General features: G+C 42.9%; 1 protein-coding gene across 5 annotated transcripts in view; it reads right to left on the bottom strand.

The window, feature by feature from the left end:
* The window catches only part of LOC136854168 (two pore channel protein 1-like), a 449951-nt gene that overhangs the window by 20875 nt on the left and 411784 nt on the right, over window positions 1-17292 (bottom strand). For all 5 annotated transcript variants that reach the window (XM_067130485.1, XM_067130449.1, XM_067130460.1 and 2 more), the window contains one exon: window positions 4605-4753. In XM_067130485.1, the coding sequence (XP_066986586.1) occupies window positions 4605-4753 (149 nt within the window). The remainder of the gene's footprint in view (window positions 1-4604; window positions 4754-17292) is intronic.

Genomic DNA, 17292 nt, shown 5'->3' with positions numbered 1-17292 from the left:
GTCGGCATTGGATTATGTCAGATGTAACTAGCAATGTCGACATGCGTCATCCAGTACAACGTACGCCATGTACTTGGCAACCCCACAGCATGCGCAGTGGGGATGCGCAGTAGTCTGAGTCGTGTGCTTCGTAGGCATAAAAGGGAGCATCCCAGGATCTCCATCCTCACTTGTCTTTCATCACCTCTGACCTCTACACGTGACCTACGCTGCTTAGCATTCACCATGCCCCAGAACGTCATGAAGGTGAAGAAGACTGTTCCGAATAAGGATGCCTCACAAGCTTTCTCTCCAAGCACCTCCTCTGCACCATGTACTTCTGCCGAGGATGACCCCCAAGTGCAAGTCTTCGAGGAGGAGCCCTTATCTGCAGAAGTCGGTGATTCGGAAGTCCTTAGCGACAACGAGGAGTCAATGCCAGACGCAGAGAGCAGCAAGCAGCGTCATCGCAAGAGAACGCCATGCATTTTCTTATCCGACGAGAGGGTGTTGGGGTACTGGAGGAGGCTTTTTCAACAAACCTAAAATGTTATCTAATCTCTGCTCGATGGGAGCCAAAGCTAGATCCATAACTGAAGAAAAAGTCTGAAGTCTGGGGTTTGGCGCCGACAAGATGGACTGGCACCAAGTCCTTAGAGGAAAGAACTGCACTTCTGGGCACTAATGGGAGCTCAGAAATCTCCGAACAAACGGACACTAATGGGCGCTCAGAAGCTACCTGGCACTGGGAAGCCACTGGCTGCTTAGGCGCTATTGGGAGCTCTGAAGATACAGACACATCGGGTGCTAACGGGCACTCGGACACTGTGTCATCCACAGGTGATGCAGAACGGCTGCGTCTATGAGCCCAAGACGAGCGCTTAAGCACCAAAACTCATTGTTTTGAATCTGAGGAAACTGGAGAGAAATGTTCAGGACTGTCCCAAAAGCTGCAAGAAGGCTCTTAAGCACCATAGTGCGAGACTTCTTATTGGGAATCTGAGGGGTGCGGGATACATCTATTGCTGGCCTTTTCAAAGGCCTAGATTTATCACTTGTGTGCCATTGGTGCCTGACATTGGGGCTAGATGTTTCCAAACTCGAAGGAAGACGATGCACCTCTGAAATGACACCTTTCCAATGGCTGTCTGTTGCGCCCTGGGACTTTGCAACAGGGGCAACTACCAACCGCCCCTGGGCCTCTGGTATGACTTCTCCCAGGTTCAGGGGAATGTGCCAGGGACCTTTGCCTAGGAGAGTTGGCAGGACGGGCAGCCAGCTCCTCCACCAACGCATCATTTCCACTGATAACACTACCTTATTTACTTGATCCATTAGGGCATGAACCAAAGACCCCAACTGGGCCATAGAATTCACAAGTAACTCAAACTTACGGTTAAATCTTGACTCTAGGTTGGCAGTGGCATTGGGGTGAAGTGTGGGAGCTGGGTAAAGGATCAGGTGGTACAGCAGAAGAACTGGGATTCAGGGATAATACATTAGCAGAAATAATAGGTACATCAACACAGACAGCGGACTTTATCAGATTCCTGGCTAACTGTGGTCTTATTGTCACTCCCAAGAGATGTCTTTCTTTTCCTACCCCTCTCTAAAAAAAAAGTTAAGTATACCTTAGTTTTACCAGACCACTGAGCTGATTAACAGCTCTCCTAGGGCTGGCCCGAAGGATTAGACTTATTTTACGTGGCTAAGACCCAATTGGTTACTTAGCAATGGGACCTACAGCTTATTGTGGAATCCGAACCACATTATAGCAAGAAATGAATTTCTATCACCAGAAATAAATTCCTCTAACTCTTCATTGGCCGGCCGGGGAATTGAACTCTGGCCCATCGAGTGACAGTCCGCAGCTCTACCAACTCACCCAACGAACTTAGATAGATGAGAACTTGGAGTTTTCCACTGTTTAGGGTCCCAATCTCTGCAATTCTTTGCTGCAATAACGAGTGGAAGATGTACTTGCGTCAGACAAGTCGGCAACCAAAAGTCCAAGTCAGGAAAAAATTGTCAATCTTGAAAGAACTAAGATCTTAAGAAAAAACCCTAACTCTACATAATTGCCGAAAGGCTACCAAGTAAATACACTTCACCAAATTGATCTCAATCATCACCGGTAACGAAATCCAAATTTCGCTGAGAGCTAACAACCTCGTCGTCAGCTGGCAGAAACAAATTAAAGTGCATGGCCGAGTTCTTCCTCCCTTTCCCAAAGTGGGCGAGACTATCTACCTACAACAAAACGAAAGAATTGCTACTGCAAATTTTCAAATTTTAGCTGCCAAACTAGTTAGAAACTACAGCTATGTAATTACTTGGTAAGTTACTTATATAAAATTGATTAGTTTTCACACAAAGCTGTAAGCCATACAGGTATCATCCTACTTACGATGGGGTTAGGTTTAAAAAATTCGTCATTTGTTGGATAAACGTATCTTGAATATAGTCTAGCCTACAATAGGGTATTCAGTACCATCTATACATATATGGTAGCCTAGCCTACACTAAAAAGTATACATATACGGTATAGTTATTATTAATATCAGCTAATTTGGGAGGGGTTCATGCAGACTACTTATGATAATTAAATACAAAGAGAAATTGAATAACAAACAAGAATTAGCTTAGCCTACACTATGGTATATCGTATACATATACGGTAGCCTAGCCTACATTATACTGTACTCTATATTCACATATTAATATCGTATTATACAAACATCAACATAACGATTATCCATCTTTGCCATGGATCTTTTAAAAAGTTATGCTTTACTTCACTGTATCCAATACAGGCTGTCGCTGGTTAATGGCGATCACCGATTGCCACTTACTGGCGCCGATAATTGGGTATTGGCACTGATACATGCCTAACAGAGGCGCCGATAACCGAAAATTGTGGCTTTTCAGCGCTGATAAGCCCCAAAAATTGCTGAAAAAGCGCCGAAAATCATATCACACCCTCAGAACAGAACCCCACCCCGATAACCGGGGACTGCCTATAGTCCTATTCTACTTAACATCATTTGTAACATAACTACAGTAACTGCTAACTACTGTATGATGGCTGAAATACAAGCAAAACAGCTGTTGCTTTCCAATTCGGTTATTAGCAGAGCAGCAGTTTCTCATTTGGCTGTTTATGGCTGTATGCATTTAAGCAGGAGTATAATGTTACTAACAATACTTTTATCATTCTCTTTCACTTTTATAACTAAAAGATTGGATAAAGAGATGGAGGAAAAGAAGTTAGTCTATTGTAATTTGGTCTCTCTCACTGCCTGATTGTACACTGCTGCCTGCGCCCACAGGAAATTTAAAAATATTTTCTAAATATTGTCATTAAGTATACCTTAGTTTTACCAGACCACTGAGCTGATTAACAGCTCTCCTAGGGCTGGCTCGAAGGATTAGACTTATTTTACGTGGCTAAGAACCAACTGGTTACTCAGCAATGGGACCTACAGCTTATTGTGGAATCCGAACCACATTATAGCGAGAAATGAATTTCTATCACCAGAAACAAATTCCTCTAATTCTTCATTAATACTGTCGTAGCGGTATTAATTGCTAACCCAATCGCAAAATCGAATTATCTTAACTCTAGCACTACCTGGATATATTTTTTAGAGTAATGTTGTAAGATGACTTTGAAATGATATTAGTGTTTATGGATGATAGTTTAAGGTATACAGGCAGTCCCCGTTACCGGCAGGGGTTCCGTTCCCAGCTGAGCGCCTCTAACTGAAAATCACTCCTAACCGAAAATCGACGATAATAACACTAATAACCCACTTAACGGCGCCTTTAACCGGATATCGGTGCCACTAACTGGAGACTGGTGCCACTAACTGGAGATCGGCACCGAAAATCCAGTTAACAGCGTCGCTAGACAAGCGCCGCAAACCCGAATTGCCGTTAACCAGTGCCGCCTGTAAGTGGGGGGCAGTTATAAGCATTATTAGAGGGGTCTTTGGTGTCTGAACTTTTAAAATAGGCAGTTATAAGCATTTATAGGGGACATCAAGTATTAAGGAAAAAATAACAATAAAAATTTTAGCTACTTGGACCCCGCCTATTGGGTGGTTGTGGTCCTTATTCCCTCTGAATACTGGGGGGGGGGCGACTGTATTGTTATTTAAGGAAAAATAACAATAAAAAATATGGATATTTAAACATACAGTGGACATAAAAAAACCCAAATTATGATTATTTGGCAGTTCGGAGTTCGAGGCATCACCTATTCTGCGGATTTTTCTGTGGAACGTATATACTGTACACATTATTTGTGGGAAATAGCCCTATTCGCAGTATTTTTCATAGAAAAATATTCAATGATTACTGTATTTTTACACATTTTCATGACTAAATGCATTTTTTGTGATAAAACTATCAAAATACTCAGTATAAGCATTTTTAGCAGGGTTTTTTTTTGGTGTTTGAACTAGCAAAATAGGCAGTTATAATTGTTTTTTGAGGGGTGTCAAGTATTAGCTTATTTTAGCTATTCAAGGGGGCTTGTGGTACGCATCCCCCGCGAATGCCAGGGATGGACTGTATTTCAGTCACTATGACAGTTTAATAAACTACAGTAAGTATCTATTTACCTTCCATGATAATGAACCAATTATTGACGACTGTAAGTTCAAAGAGAGTCACTCCTGCTACAAAAAGGTTATCAAAGTTGTTCAGGAAATAATAGTTGATATAAATTGTTGTATTGTCATCTTTGTAAAACTGCTCCACTGTTGTGTTCCTGAGAAAAGATAAGACAAGACTGATTTAAAACAAAGACAGGTACAATATTTACAACATAATGTACAGTATAATATTTACAGAAAATATGTTAATATGTTATGATACATTTATGATAAAGTTTCTCTTGAATACCCTAAATTATTTCCAAATAACAAACCCTACAAAAAACTCCATGTTTTACAAATTGATATCTTATTGGAATCATTATAAATGAAATTCCATGGAAATTTTTTCAATCCTAATAGCAGCAGGCACAATCCGTACAAAATGCAACAAGATGTCAATTCATTAATCAACCAAACTTTAGAGACCCTTTTTCTGCCTTATTTTGTGTATAGTACTAAGCAGTGTTTACTTGGTAGTGAGAACAAACTTTTGTATTGTTTCTAGAAAATGAGTATTTAAACTTTAAAATAATGGGATTACTTTGTAAATACACACCATTCTCATAATCACCAATGTACCTGAATAAATGATACCCTTAGCAACATCTCTCCCCACACCAAGCAAAATACAAATCCAAGAAATTCCATGAGCAACTGGGCAGTTGGGTTACTTTCTCTTGACAGTACAGCAGTTGGTTACATGAATGTATGAATATAAAACAATGCCTCTTCATTTTTCAACTGTGTAGGTAGATGATGGAGAAAAAGAGAGAAATAACTCTCTCTCATACATTATTGGTAACTAATAAACATATACTAGTAATCGTCTGATATGCAAATTCAGTTGCCATTTTGACAATGTCTTCACATTTTCAGTTGAGTGGACAGGCACTGGAAAAAGGTGAGGGAATAATTTCTCTTTCTCTGATTGCTTTTCCTTCTACTGGATATCTCATAATTTTGAATTATCAACAAAAGTACTCATTCACTAAGAGATTGGGTTATGTAATATAGTTCTACAGTTACCATTTTGATGCAGTTTTTCTTCCAGCATTTTCTAATAGAAATTAAAAATTAATTTTCTGAAATTTTTGCTTCCAGCAATTTCTTGTTATAATGGTTAGTAAATTTTCCTGAAATTGGTGCTTCCAGCATTTTCTGGTTGTAATAAGTAAATTTTCATTTTATTAGCACAAGTTAACATTTACCATATAGTATAAAAGACCTGCCAATTCGGGTACCTCTGTCAAATGATCCCTGTGAATTAGTAAAAAAAAATCTAGTCAAGCAGGGCACAAAACTGTTTTCTTATGAATCCTTGTTAGAAATGCTTTTAACTTTGGGGAATGTGAATCTAGTAATATTCATTCCTTTCTAATATAGTACATGTATTACTGTTTTCCTATTCATTATTTTACAATTTTCTGTTTATAGCTGCATGTGTCTATGCATGTAAAAATAATTTAAAGTTTATGCTCTACTCTAATTTAATTATTGTACAAGTTTTTCCTGTATAAATAATAATTATAATGTACTGTATACTATTAAAAAAATAGTGTACTGAACATTAGCACTCTTCAATGCCTTCTCTCATTTTTATGTAAAACATTACATGACAGTTTTGATGATAATCACTATTAAGTTTAATCTTTTAGTGTTTTTATCAAGAGGGTTTAAGCTAAGTTGTTTCCAGTTGCTTTTATAAAATGTTTCATTCCTATGAGAAGTCATTTACTCTATTTTTTCCTTTTTATTATATTCCTTTTTACAAACACTCAAGTTTATATTACCTTTCATAAACTGTATATTTAAGGTCATTCTATCATTCTAGTAAAAACATTATGATACATTAATAAAATTTATTATAGTAATCTCTCGATTATCCGGATTAATAGAGCCAAGGCCCCGTCAGATAAGGGCAAGTTAAAAAATACTCTATGGGTATAAAATGGCAACTCCAGACCCTTACTCCCCACTACTACCTGGTCAATACCGTTTAAGCATAAACATTCAATATGCTTATAAACAATAACCAACACACTTTAAACTGAAAACTTGATGCACAACTATGTAGTGATAAATTTATCAGATCTTTTTGGATACAAAGAATGAATTGAGTACAGTAATCCCACAATTATCCAGATTCATATTATCTGAACAGACATTATCCGGACACAACCAGACCCTGGGGACCAAAGATATATAACCCTGGGGACCAAAGATATATAATCTCAAAAAATTTGAAAAAATTGTTCTTTAATGGTTGGCAACACTGTGCAGTCTATGGAAATGTTAGCAACACTGCTACATTCATATTCAGCCTGAGAAAAGGCTTTGGGAGTGTGGGAGGCCAAGAAAAGATTCCCTGGTGGTGGTGGGGGACTCTGAAGGTTGGGAGCCACGGAGGGGGTGTGGCAGTAAGGCTGTTTACAGGATGATTCACCCCAAGAAAAGGTTGTTTTCGAAAGTGGGTGGCCAGGGGATGGAGGATGGGAATGCACTGTGGAATGGGTGGAGAAGGGTAGCCAGGCATCTGACTTTGTTAGAGCTTTTTTTGTTTTATGTTTTTTATGTCTAAGCTTTTTCCACATTGTATTAAATGATCCTACAATACAGCAACTTGTAATAAAATAATCAATCACAACACAGAGAGAGAGAGAGAGAGAGAGAGAGAGAGAGAGAGAGAGAGAGAGAGAGAGAGAGAGAGAGAGAACTGATACTGCCTATGTTAACCCTTTACATCCAGTCATGATCATGTGGGACTTCATAATAGCTTTTGGGATGCGATACGGGCACCACAGCTGATATGAAGAAGAACAGTCTCCTATGAGATGTCACAGGGGAAGGTACGTACTACATCTCCCTGTACCAGTACATCATGAATATAGTTGCCCATAAACATACCCAGGGTTTGTTGTTGGTTTTAGTTTTCATCTTTTATGACAGTATGTCAACTGTAATTGTAATTTTGCAAAAGACAAAAAATTATTACAGAGAACATGTATAACTCACTAAAAGGTGCAACATCTTCCCATCCCTATATCTTATAAATATTTGTCTATAAATATATTCAGGGACTGTCGCTGTTTTTAGTTCTTATCTGTTATGATATTATGCAAGCTGTAATTGTAATTCTGCAAAATAAAATAAAAAAAATTTCTAGAAAGAACATGTACAACTTGCTAAAGCAAGCATAATTTTATATCTTCCTCTTTCCACTGTTGTTTTTTTTCCAAACTGGCCAACCTTAAAGTTTGCCTGGTCTCAGGGCATTGTTAATGCATACTTTAGCCTGGCCTGTAACAGTTACAGCCTATAATACACACACACACACACATACTTCCTTTTTTTTTCATTTTTATTTTATGCTACTCTCCTTTTTATGTCTACTGTATTTTCTCATAATTTTCACTGCATGAAAAAAAACAATAAAAACTACAATGCAAAAGACACAGAGAGAAATACATTTTCTACCCCTAGCTTGTGCATGCATAACAAATGCACACACACTCCCGCCTTTTGGTTAAGGGAAGGGGAGACGAGTTATAAATAGCTGTGTATTGCGAACATCAATGACAAAAATACCATTACAGCATAAATATTTTTAATGACATTTTTATGATAAAATGATGTTTCATTATACTTACCAAAACACTGTAAAAGCTTTTATCTCTTTAAAATTGACACGTCCGAGATATAAATTTTCAAACTTTGTTTGGAACGCTGATACAATTGGCGGGAGACCCAACCCCACCGGATGCCGGTGGGGGTAGCGTGGCAGGAGACATACCCATAAACCCAGGTCAGTTTCATTCTCGGTATACACAAATAGTGAAAACCTGAGATAACGTCTCCCCCTGCGGGGAGGAGGAGGCCTTTACATTACAGTGTTTTGGTAAGTATAATGAAACATCATTTTATCATAAAAATGTCATTTTCATTATAATGACTTACCAAAACACTGTAAAAGCTGATTCCACATTTAAGGTGGAAGGGCAGGGGATGAGATACCAGTTATTGAAAGGTTACACACACACAAAAAAAGAAAAGGAACAAACTCTAACCATGGGTATCTTAAGGATCCATACCAACAAAGGGCAGGAGTCACCTTACCTGGTAGATGGGCTTTTGCAGGGAGGTACTGCTGCTGGTTGAAGCTCCATTACCTGCAGAGGCCTTGGGCGTAAGCACTGCTAGCCACTCTGCTCCATAACAACCCAAGCAGTCAGGGAAGTACACCGCTGACTGAGACAAGGGGTGACTTCCTTTTGCTCTTGCCCTGAGCAATTGGAAAGCAACCAGACTGAAAAAACGGGTCTCACCGCCTAACCTAAAAATAGTTAAATATATCCCCCTTCCCTATACCTTCGGCAGCTCAACTAGAATGGAGGGTACTCCAGGTGAACTGAGCACCCCCGGCTTCCCATTAACTCAGCGACCATAAAACCACAGGGGAAGGAAAGATATGAACCTACCCCTAGTGTGTTCCCCCTAAAACCAAGCCTGCTACCGATACGGGACCTAACGCAAACAGGTCCTGATACGCAACTTCAACCTCCCTAAGGTAGTGAGACGCAAACACCGACTTCGACCTCCAGAAGGTGCTCTGTGTGATCTGCGAAAGTGACTTATTATGACGAAAGGCCACTGAAGTTGCTATTGAGTGCACTTCGTGAATGTGAGACTTGACTAGGCGTCGTCCTCTTCGTTGATGTGCCTGTGCGCCTCTAAGATGAGCTCCTTGACGAAAGAAAGCCAGGGCATTCTTGGATAAAGGTCTGGTTGGATCTTTCACTGAACACCACAGGTTAGAGGAACGTCCTCTGATGCTGGCCGTTCTGGCCAAGTAAGTTTTGATAGCTCTAACGGGCACAAAGAAGCCTCCAATTCTTGAGGGCCAGCCACTTCGGAGAGGTTCTGAATGTTAAAGGACCGAGGCCACGGGTTGGAAGGAGACTCGTTCTTGGCTAGAAAATTCAAGGTGAACGAGCAAACAGCACTACCTTGTGAAAAACCCACTTCCTTGTCAATGGCTTGTATTTCACTAACCCTCTTTGCCGTTGCTAAAGTAACCAGAAAAAGGGATTTCTTAGTGAGGTTCCTAAGAGAAAGACCTTCTAAAGGTTCGTACCTTGGAGACATTAACCACCTCAAAACTACATCTAAATTCCAGGCAAGGGCAGGTTTTGGGGCCTTAGCTGTGTCTAAGGACTTGAGGAGGTCTGACAAGTCTCGGTTATTTGATAGGTCTAACCCCCTATGGTAGAAGACGGAGGACAGCATAGCTCTGTAGCCCTTGATGGTTGATGGCATCAATTTTCTTGAATCCCTCAAGTAAATGAAAAAATCGGCAAGTTGAGTTACAGACGTCGAAGAAGAGGAGATACTATTTTTTCTACACCAGTTCCTGAAGACTGTCCACTTGGATTGGTATAACTTGCTCGAGGAGTCCCTTCTGCACCTCGCAATAGCCTCTGCAGCCTTTCTTGAAAAACCTCGCGCTCTGATGAGCTTCCTGACAGTCTGAAGCCTGTCAGAGCGAGAGTGGACAATCCCTGGTGGAACTTCATTAGGTGGGGTTGTCTGAAGCGACTTCTTTTGAGGAGAAGCCTCGGGAAGTCTATCAGGAGATCTAGCAGGTCCGGGAACCACTCCTTCCTTGGCCAGAACGGGCAATGAGGATCAGCTCGACCTGCTGATGGAATTTCACTTTGTTTATCACCTGCCTGATGAGCCCGAAAGAAGGGAAGGCATAGGCAAACAGGTTCGTCCAGTCTAGGAGCATGGCGTCCACCAAGTGAGTCAGTGGGTCTGGAACTGGTGAGCAGAACACTGGGAGACGATGGTTCTTGGAGGTAGCGAAGAGATCTATTATGGGAGTGCCCCACAGATTCCACAGATCTAGGCACACTTGTGGGTGCAGGGTCCACTCCGTAGGGAGAGTCTGGTTCCGACGGCTGAGTTGGTCCGCCAGGACGTTCAGTTTTCCCTGTACAAACCGAGGGAACAGGGCCACCCTGTTGCTGTCCGCCCACAGAAGAAGGTCCCTCGCAGCTTTGAACAGGGCGAAGGAATGGGTACCTCCCTGTTTCCGGATGTAGGCTAGTAGGCTAGAGCCGTCGAGTTGTCGGCGTGAACAGCTACTGCTTGGCCTGAGACGTGGGTCGAAAATTCCTGGAGAGCGAGGTGAATGGCCAACAGTTCCTTGACACTGATGTGGAGCTTCTTCTGTTCTTCCGACCAAACTCCTGACGTCCTGAGGTTGGCTAGATGTGCTCCCCACCCAACATTGGACGCGTCTGAAAACATCTGCAGGGATGGTTGTCTTGGGAGGAGATCCAGACCCTCCGAAAGCCTTTCCGGCGACCTCCACCAGAGAAGATGCCCCTTGACGGCGTGGGGAATGTTGAAGACCGTGGAGTCCGTTTGGGTCCTTCTGTCCCAAGAGTCCCTGAGGAAAAACTGTAAGGGTCTCATGTACAGACGGCCTAACCTTACAAATTGCTCCGCTGACGACAGAGTTCCCAGGAGAGCCATCCACTGACGGGCGGAGCAACTGTCCAGGAGAAGAAACTTCTCCACCGCCTGAAGGCAGGAGGAGACCCTTTTGGGAGACAGAAAAGCCCGAAAAGCTAGACTGTCCAGAGTCATCCCCAAATAAAGAATCCTCTGTGAAGGAACTAAGCTCGACTTTTCCGTGTTTATCAGAATCCCTAAGTCCCGAGCTAATCTTAGGGTTCTGTGAAGGTCCTCCATGCAGCGGTCCCTTGATGATGAACGGAGTAGCCAGTCGTCTAGGTACAAGGAGATCTGAACTCCCTCCAGGTGGAGCCAATGACCTATCGGGGCGAGAATCCTGGTGAACACTTGTGGGGCTGTCGACAGGCCGAAGCAGAGGGCCCGGAACTGGTAAACTCTGTCCTTGAAAACAAAGCGAAGATACCTCCTGGAGTCCTGATGTACTGGAATGTGGAAGTAGGCGTCTTCCATGTCGAGGGTCACCATCCAATCCCCCCGAGCTAGTGCCTGAAGAACTGAGCAGTTCGTTTCCATGGAGAACTTGGTTTTCACTAAGTACATATTGAGAGCACTTACGTCGAGAACTGGCCTCCAACCCCCTGATGACTTGGGGACTACAAACAGGCGGTTGTAGAACCCTGGGGTTGACATGTCCTGCACTACTTCGATGACCGCTTTCCCTAAGAGAGACCGGACTTCTGTCTCTAGGGCCAAAAACTTGACTGAGCCTCTTGAGTATGCTGTCAAGGAAATGGGAGAATTGGAGAGAGGAGGAGGTTGGGAGCACTTGCACCACCCACTGATCTGCACCTCTGTCTCTCCATTCCTCCCAAAAGAGGCTGAGTCTGGCCCCACCGGCGCATGGGGACAGGGATCCTACTTACTGGTATGACGACCTTGTGGCTTTGAGGAGAACTTGTGACCCCTGGGTTGTAGCGGGACCTTGAGTAAGGTTTGGACCTGGAGTTACGAAACGGATGCCTGTTAAGAGGAGATACCATCTTGGTCAAAGGAGCGGGAGCGGGAGCAGGCCTCAGTCTTGTGGAAGACATAGACAGGATGTGTGACGACGCCCTCTTATCCATGGCTGACAGGACATCTTTCACTACTGCTTCTGGGAAGAGGCCCTCCTTGTCAAAGGGTGCGAACATCAAAGCCGTTCTCTGTGAAGAAGTCACAGCCTTAGACAAGAACGAGCACCAAGTTTCCCTCTTCTTCAGAGTGGCCATGGCGAAGAGGGAGGAAATTTCGCCTGCCGCATCATGGATAGCGATATCGGTGCAGGACAGGAACCCCGTGATTTTTTCCAAGACGTCTTCTGCGAGATTAGCCTGCTCCACCTGTTTGAAAACAGCTCCCACTGACCAATCGATAAAGCTGACAATCTCTAGGAGCTTGAGGAGGTTCCTGGAAAAATGTTCTACGTCTAGGGCAGAAAAAGAAGGTCTTGGCTGCCTTGAATGAAATGCGTCTTGAGGGTCCACCAGGAGCCAAGTCCCCTGTGCTGAAATTGCGGATCCCAGTGAAGGAGAAGCTCCTGTGCTGTAATAATTTTGCCTCCTTTTCGACAGCTTTGAAGGAGGGTACGCAAACGACGACTTACCCGAGGACCTCTTAGCTTCCAACCACGCCTCTACCTCTTTTAATGCTTTCTTGGAGGCGGTGGAGAGTACCAACTTGGGAAGTGAAGTGGCAGGACCTTGTTTTCCCAGACGCAACGTAGAAGTCGGAGAAGAGGGGCTGTCGGCTGAAAATGTTGCGGTACGACTGCAGCAGGAAGCTGAGTAGAGAAGCGTAATGTGAAGAAGGCCCCGATTCACCTGGGCCTTCCTCTTCACCAGAAAGAATCGGTTCCGTGCCCAGACCATCCAGTAGTTGAGGAGGGGCGACTTCTCTATCCTCGGGAATACCAAGGACTTTGCGGACTACCTTTTCTATCTTCCCTTCCAACAGAATAGACTGCTGGGAGGGCGAGGATGTAGCCAAAGGCGCAGACACTTCGTGTGCAGGAGGAGGAGTAAGAGGGCCAGGCCCTTGTGGCGGAACTTCCTGGAGAGGGCTAGGCCTCTTGACTGCACTAGGGGACCTGGGAGGAAGCGTCTGAAATGTATCTTCTTGATCGGATCCCCACGCTGAGCAACCAGGTATAGGGCTGGCTGTCCTTTTCTTGAAGAGTTTAGTAACCCTAGGGCAGGAATTATCCGAAGAATGCCTCTTTAAAGGCCGAGAGGTCTGATCCCACTGCGATGGCGACGAGGAGGGGGATCCAAGAGCTGGAATATGAAGAGACTGAAGATGAACTGCTGCTACTCTCACCTGAAGAGCTTAACCTTAGGTAGTGCTGCTTCGACTGCGACCGCCTTGATGAAGTTTCTGGGGACACCATCCTGCGATGTCGGCGATGGCGAGAAGATCGACGCGTCGATGGATCACTTTCACGTCTCCCTGAAGCTTGACGACGCTCGAAGGCGAGTCAAGCTTACTACTTCCGCCACCAGGACTAAGGCTTTCCTGTGCCTTAGAGGACGAGCCTGCTCGTGGGCAATAATTTCTGACCTTTTCGCCAGCGCCGGACTGTCTTCTAGCCTCAGAAGGCGAGCGGGACAGTTGCCTTTGCTCAAAAGACTCAGAAAACGAGCAGACTCGCCTGAAACGCGATCGCAAACAACCACATTGTTATCACCAACACCAACACTGGCGTCATCACCGGCGCTAACGCCGGACTACGGTGCGTAACGCACTAAACTTAAGACCGACTCCATGAAACCGTTCATTTGCGCTTCCATTTGATTTCTGAAAAGAACGAATTCTGATTTATCAGCCTCGAGCCTGGGCTTGGCTTTAGGGAAAACATACTGGGAAGCTGGTGAAGAAGAGGGGAATATGAGAGGGGAAAGAGCAGCGGTAGAGGAGGGGTAGGAGAGGAGGAAGGAACAGCCGGTAGAGGAGGTGACGCCAATGCCACCACCGAAGAAGATGATAACCTAGCTTCCTTACGCTTTAAAGGCTTTCCTATCCCTATCCCTAACCAGCTTAATCTGATGGGAACTGTATGTTTGCCAAAACTCCTGACTCCATTCCATACATTCACTGCATGTGTTCTCCTGGGAACACTCTTGACCCCTACATGCTGTACAAAAAGAATGGCGATCGTATTTAAGTTTAACTAGTTTGGCGGAGCACAAATTCCCTGCGCAAACTCTGGATCCCGAGAAGCTTGAACCGACATAGCTACGAAATCCCAGAGCTAGGCTAGCTAGATAAATAAACAGGCAATTGAGTACTTCACCAAGGGAGACGCATACAACCAAGTGCAAGCAGACAAAGGAACCCAAACAGTTTGAGGCAGACGGACGCGCGAGATGCGTTCCCAATACGCCCGAGAATGAAACTGACCTGGGTTTATGGGTATGTCTCCTGACACGCTACCCCCACCGGCATCCGGTGGGGTTGGGTCTCCCGCCAATTGTATCAGCATTCTAAACAAAGTTTGAAAATTTATATCTCGGACGTGTCGATTTTAAAGAGATAAAAGCTTTTACTGTGTTTTGTTAAGTCATTATAATGAAATCATATTTTACTATGAATGTGAATGTTATTTTAGCAATGAAATATAATATCAATAGTGATAAAATATTCTCTTGAGTACTATTATGATGCATGATAATTGTATTAAAGTCAGCTGAAAAAAAAAAAGATGAAATGCTGCATGCACTGTACTGTAGATGTAAACACACACACACACACAAGTAAAGGTGAAATGAAAAATAATTTATTCCAATGAAAAATAATTAAGTACTTTTTAGTAGTATTCTTAATATGAATTTGCTTTGGATATGTCATCACTGAGAAATGCTATACGTACTAAAGATGTAAACACTGTGTTTTACACATGCAAACATGGTTTCCATGATAAGGCAAAATGAGAAATCAGTGATCACACTAAAACAGAAGATTTGTGATAACTTTTTAAATAATGTTCTTAAAAATAACATGCTGAAGGAGTCCAGTCTACTGCGCAATATGAATGATGCAATATTTGGCATAATTCAGGGTATGGAAACTATGAATAAAAAAGGCAAATTTATCGAATTATAAAATAAATGAAATACAATACAATATGGTATAAAATATATTAATGGTGATAAAACCATGGTAGGATGAGGGTAAACACAGATAGGCTACCCACTTACTGAACTGTGTTTGTTTATGAGAGAGAGAAATGACATTTTTATGATAAAATAAAGTTTTATATATACTTACCAAGTAATTAAATAGCTATTGGTTCCCTAACCTACGGCACTTAGAAATTCAAAATTCGCGCGGTGGCGCTGTTACCGTTAGTGTGTAGGTGACACCGCCCCACCACCATCCGGGACTCGAGGAAACAAACCAGCAGACAGCTCAATTCATTTTATGTTCTTATGTTCATGCAAGGGGAGGAGGGCAGGCTCCGATCATGTAATTACTTAGTAAATATATATAAAACTTTATTTTATCATAAAAATGTCATTTTTATATAAGTAACTTACCAAGTAATTACATAGCTGATTCCACATTGTAAGGAGGTGGGAAAGAGCATGGACATATTCTACTCCAAAACATAAAGTAAGTAATGAGTTTGAACTAGAAAGGTCGCTAACATTGAATAAATGTTTGTTGTTTCCTTACCTGTTGAGAGAGCTGCTGCAGGAAGGTACTGCCTCTGGTCAGCACTTCTCTCAACTTGTAGTGGACATGGCAGTACAGCCAAGGGTCATCACTACATTAGTGGAAACTTTGCAGCAGAGGAAGTAAACCATATGCTGACAAAGTTTTTAAAAGATGCCCTTCCCTGGGCGAAGACCAGAATACAAAATGAAAACACTGTCACCTAAACCACAGAATAAAACCAAAAAACCCAACCATTATCAAAGATAAAGTACGAACTGGTGGGTACTCCAGGTACGATGTACCTCCAGGCTTCCCAACGACTCAAAACCTTAAGTCAAGGCGAGTGGATAGCAAAGGAACAGGCAGATTCCTCATGCTTCCTCTCCCAGCACCATGCCAGCCACTGATAAAGGTCCTAAAGTGCTAAAATTTTAAAATACAGTTTCTATGTCCTTGAGGTAGTGTGAGGCAAATATGGACTTGCATCTCCAGAACATAGACTGTAGGATTGAAGAAAGAGACAAGTTGTGTTTAAAAGTGAGGGAAGTTGCTAGTGCCCTAATTTTGTGAGCCTTAACCTTAAGCAGAGGAAAAGCTTCTTCCTGGATCTGAGAGTGGGCTTCTAATATTAATTCTCTCAGAAAATAGGATATGGCATTTTTGGAGAGTGGGTGAACTGGGTTTTTAACAGAGCACCAGAGGTTGCTCGAAGGTCCTCTAATCTTTTCTGTCCTCTGAAGATAGTACCTGAGGGACCTCACTGGGCAGAGGAGTCTTTCTTCTTCCTCAGGTCCTAAGATATCCATAAGGTTCTTGATGGCGAAGGACCTAGGCCAGGGTTTAGAAGGGTCCTCATTCTTTGCAAGGAAACCAAGAGAAAGAGAGCAGACTGCGTCCTCTTGTGCAAAGCCTATTCTCTTGTCTATTGCTTGTAACTCGCTAACATGTTTGGCAGTAGCGAGAGCCATTAAGAAGAGAGTCTTTTTCATGAGATTCCTGAGGGAAACAGAACGAAGAGGTTCGAATTGAGGACCTGAGAGCCACTTCAGTACAATGTCTAAGTTCCAAGAGATGTTGGAAGAACTATCTTTCTTGGACGTATTGAAGGATTTGATCAGGTCGGTGATATCTTGATTAGAAGAGAGGTCCATTCCTCTGTGTTTAAAAACTAAGCTGAGCATCAACCTATACCCTTTGATGGTATAGGTCGATAGCCTCCTGATGGACTTTAGGAATATCAAAAAGTCGGCTGTTTGTCTCATAGATGTCTCAGAAGAAGAGACGTTATGGTGGCTGCACCACCTTCTGAAGACTGTCCATTTTGATTGGTAGAGCTTCGTATAAGAAGCTCGTCTGCATTTCGCAATTGCCTCTGCAGCTTGTCTCAAAAACCCTTTTGCTCTGACAAGGCGCTTGACAGTCTGAAGCCTGTCAGGGTCAGAGCGGATAATCCTTGGTGGAATATGAGAAAGTGGGGTTA

Source organism: Macrobrachium rosenbergii, chromosome 3, assembly GCF_040412425.1.
Source record: "Macrobrachium rosenbergii isolate ZJJX-2024 chromosome 3, ASM4041242v1, whole genome shotgun sequence".
NCBI classification, from domain to species: domain Eukaryota; kingdom Metazoa; phylum Arthropoda; class Malacostraca; order Decapoda; family Palaemonidae; genus Macrobrachium; species Macrobrachium rosenbergii.
This window is presented reverse-complemented; position numbering and strand designations above follow the sequence as displayed.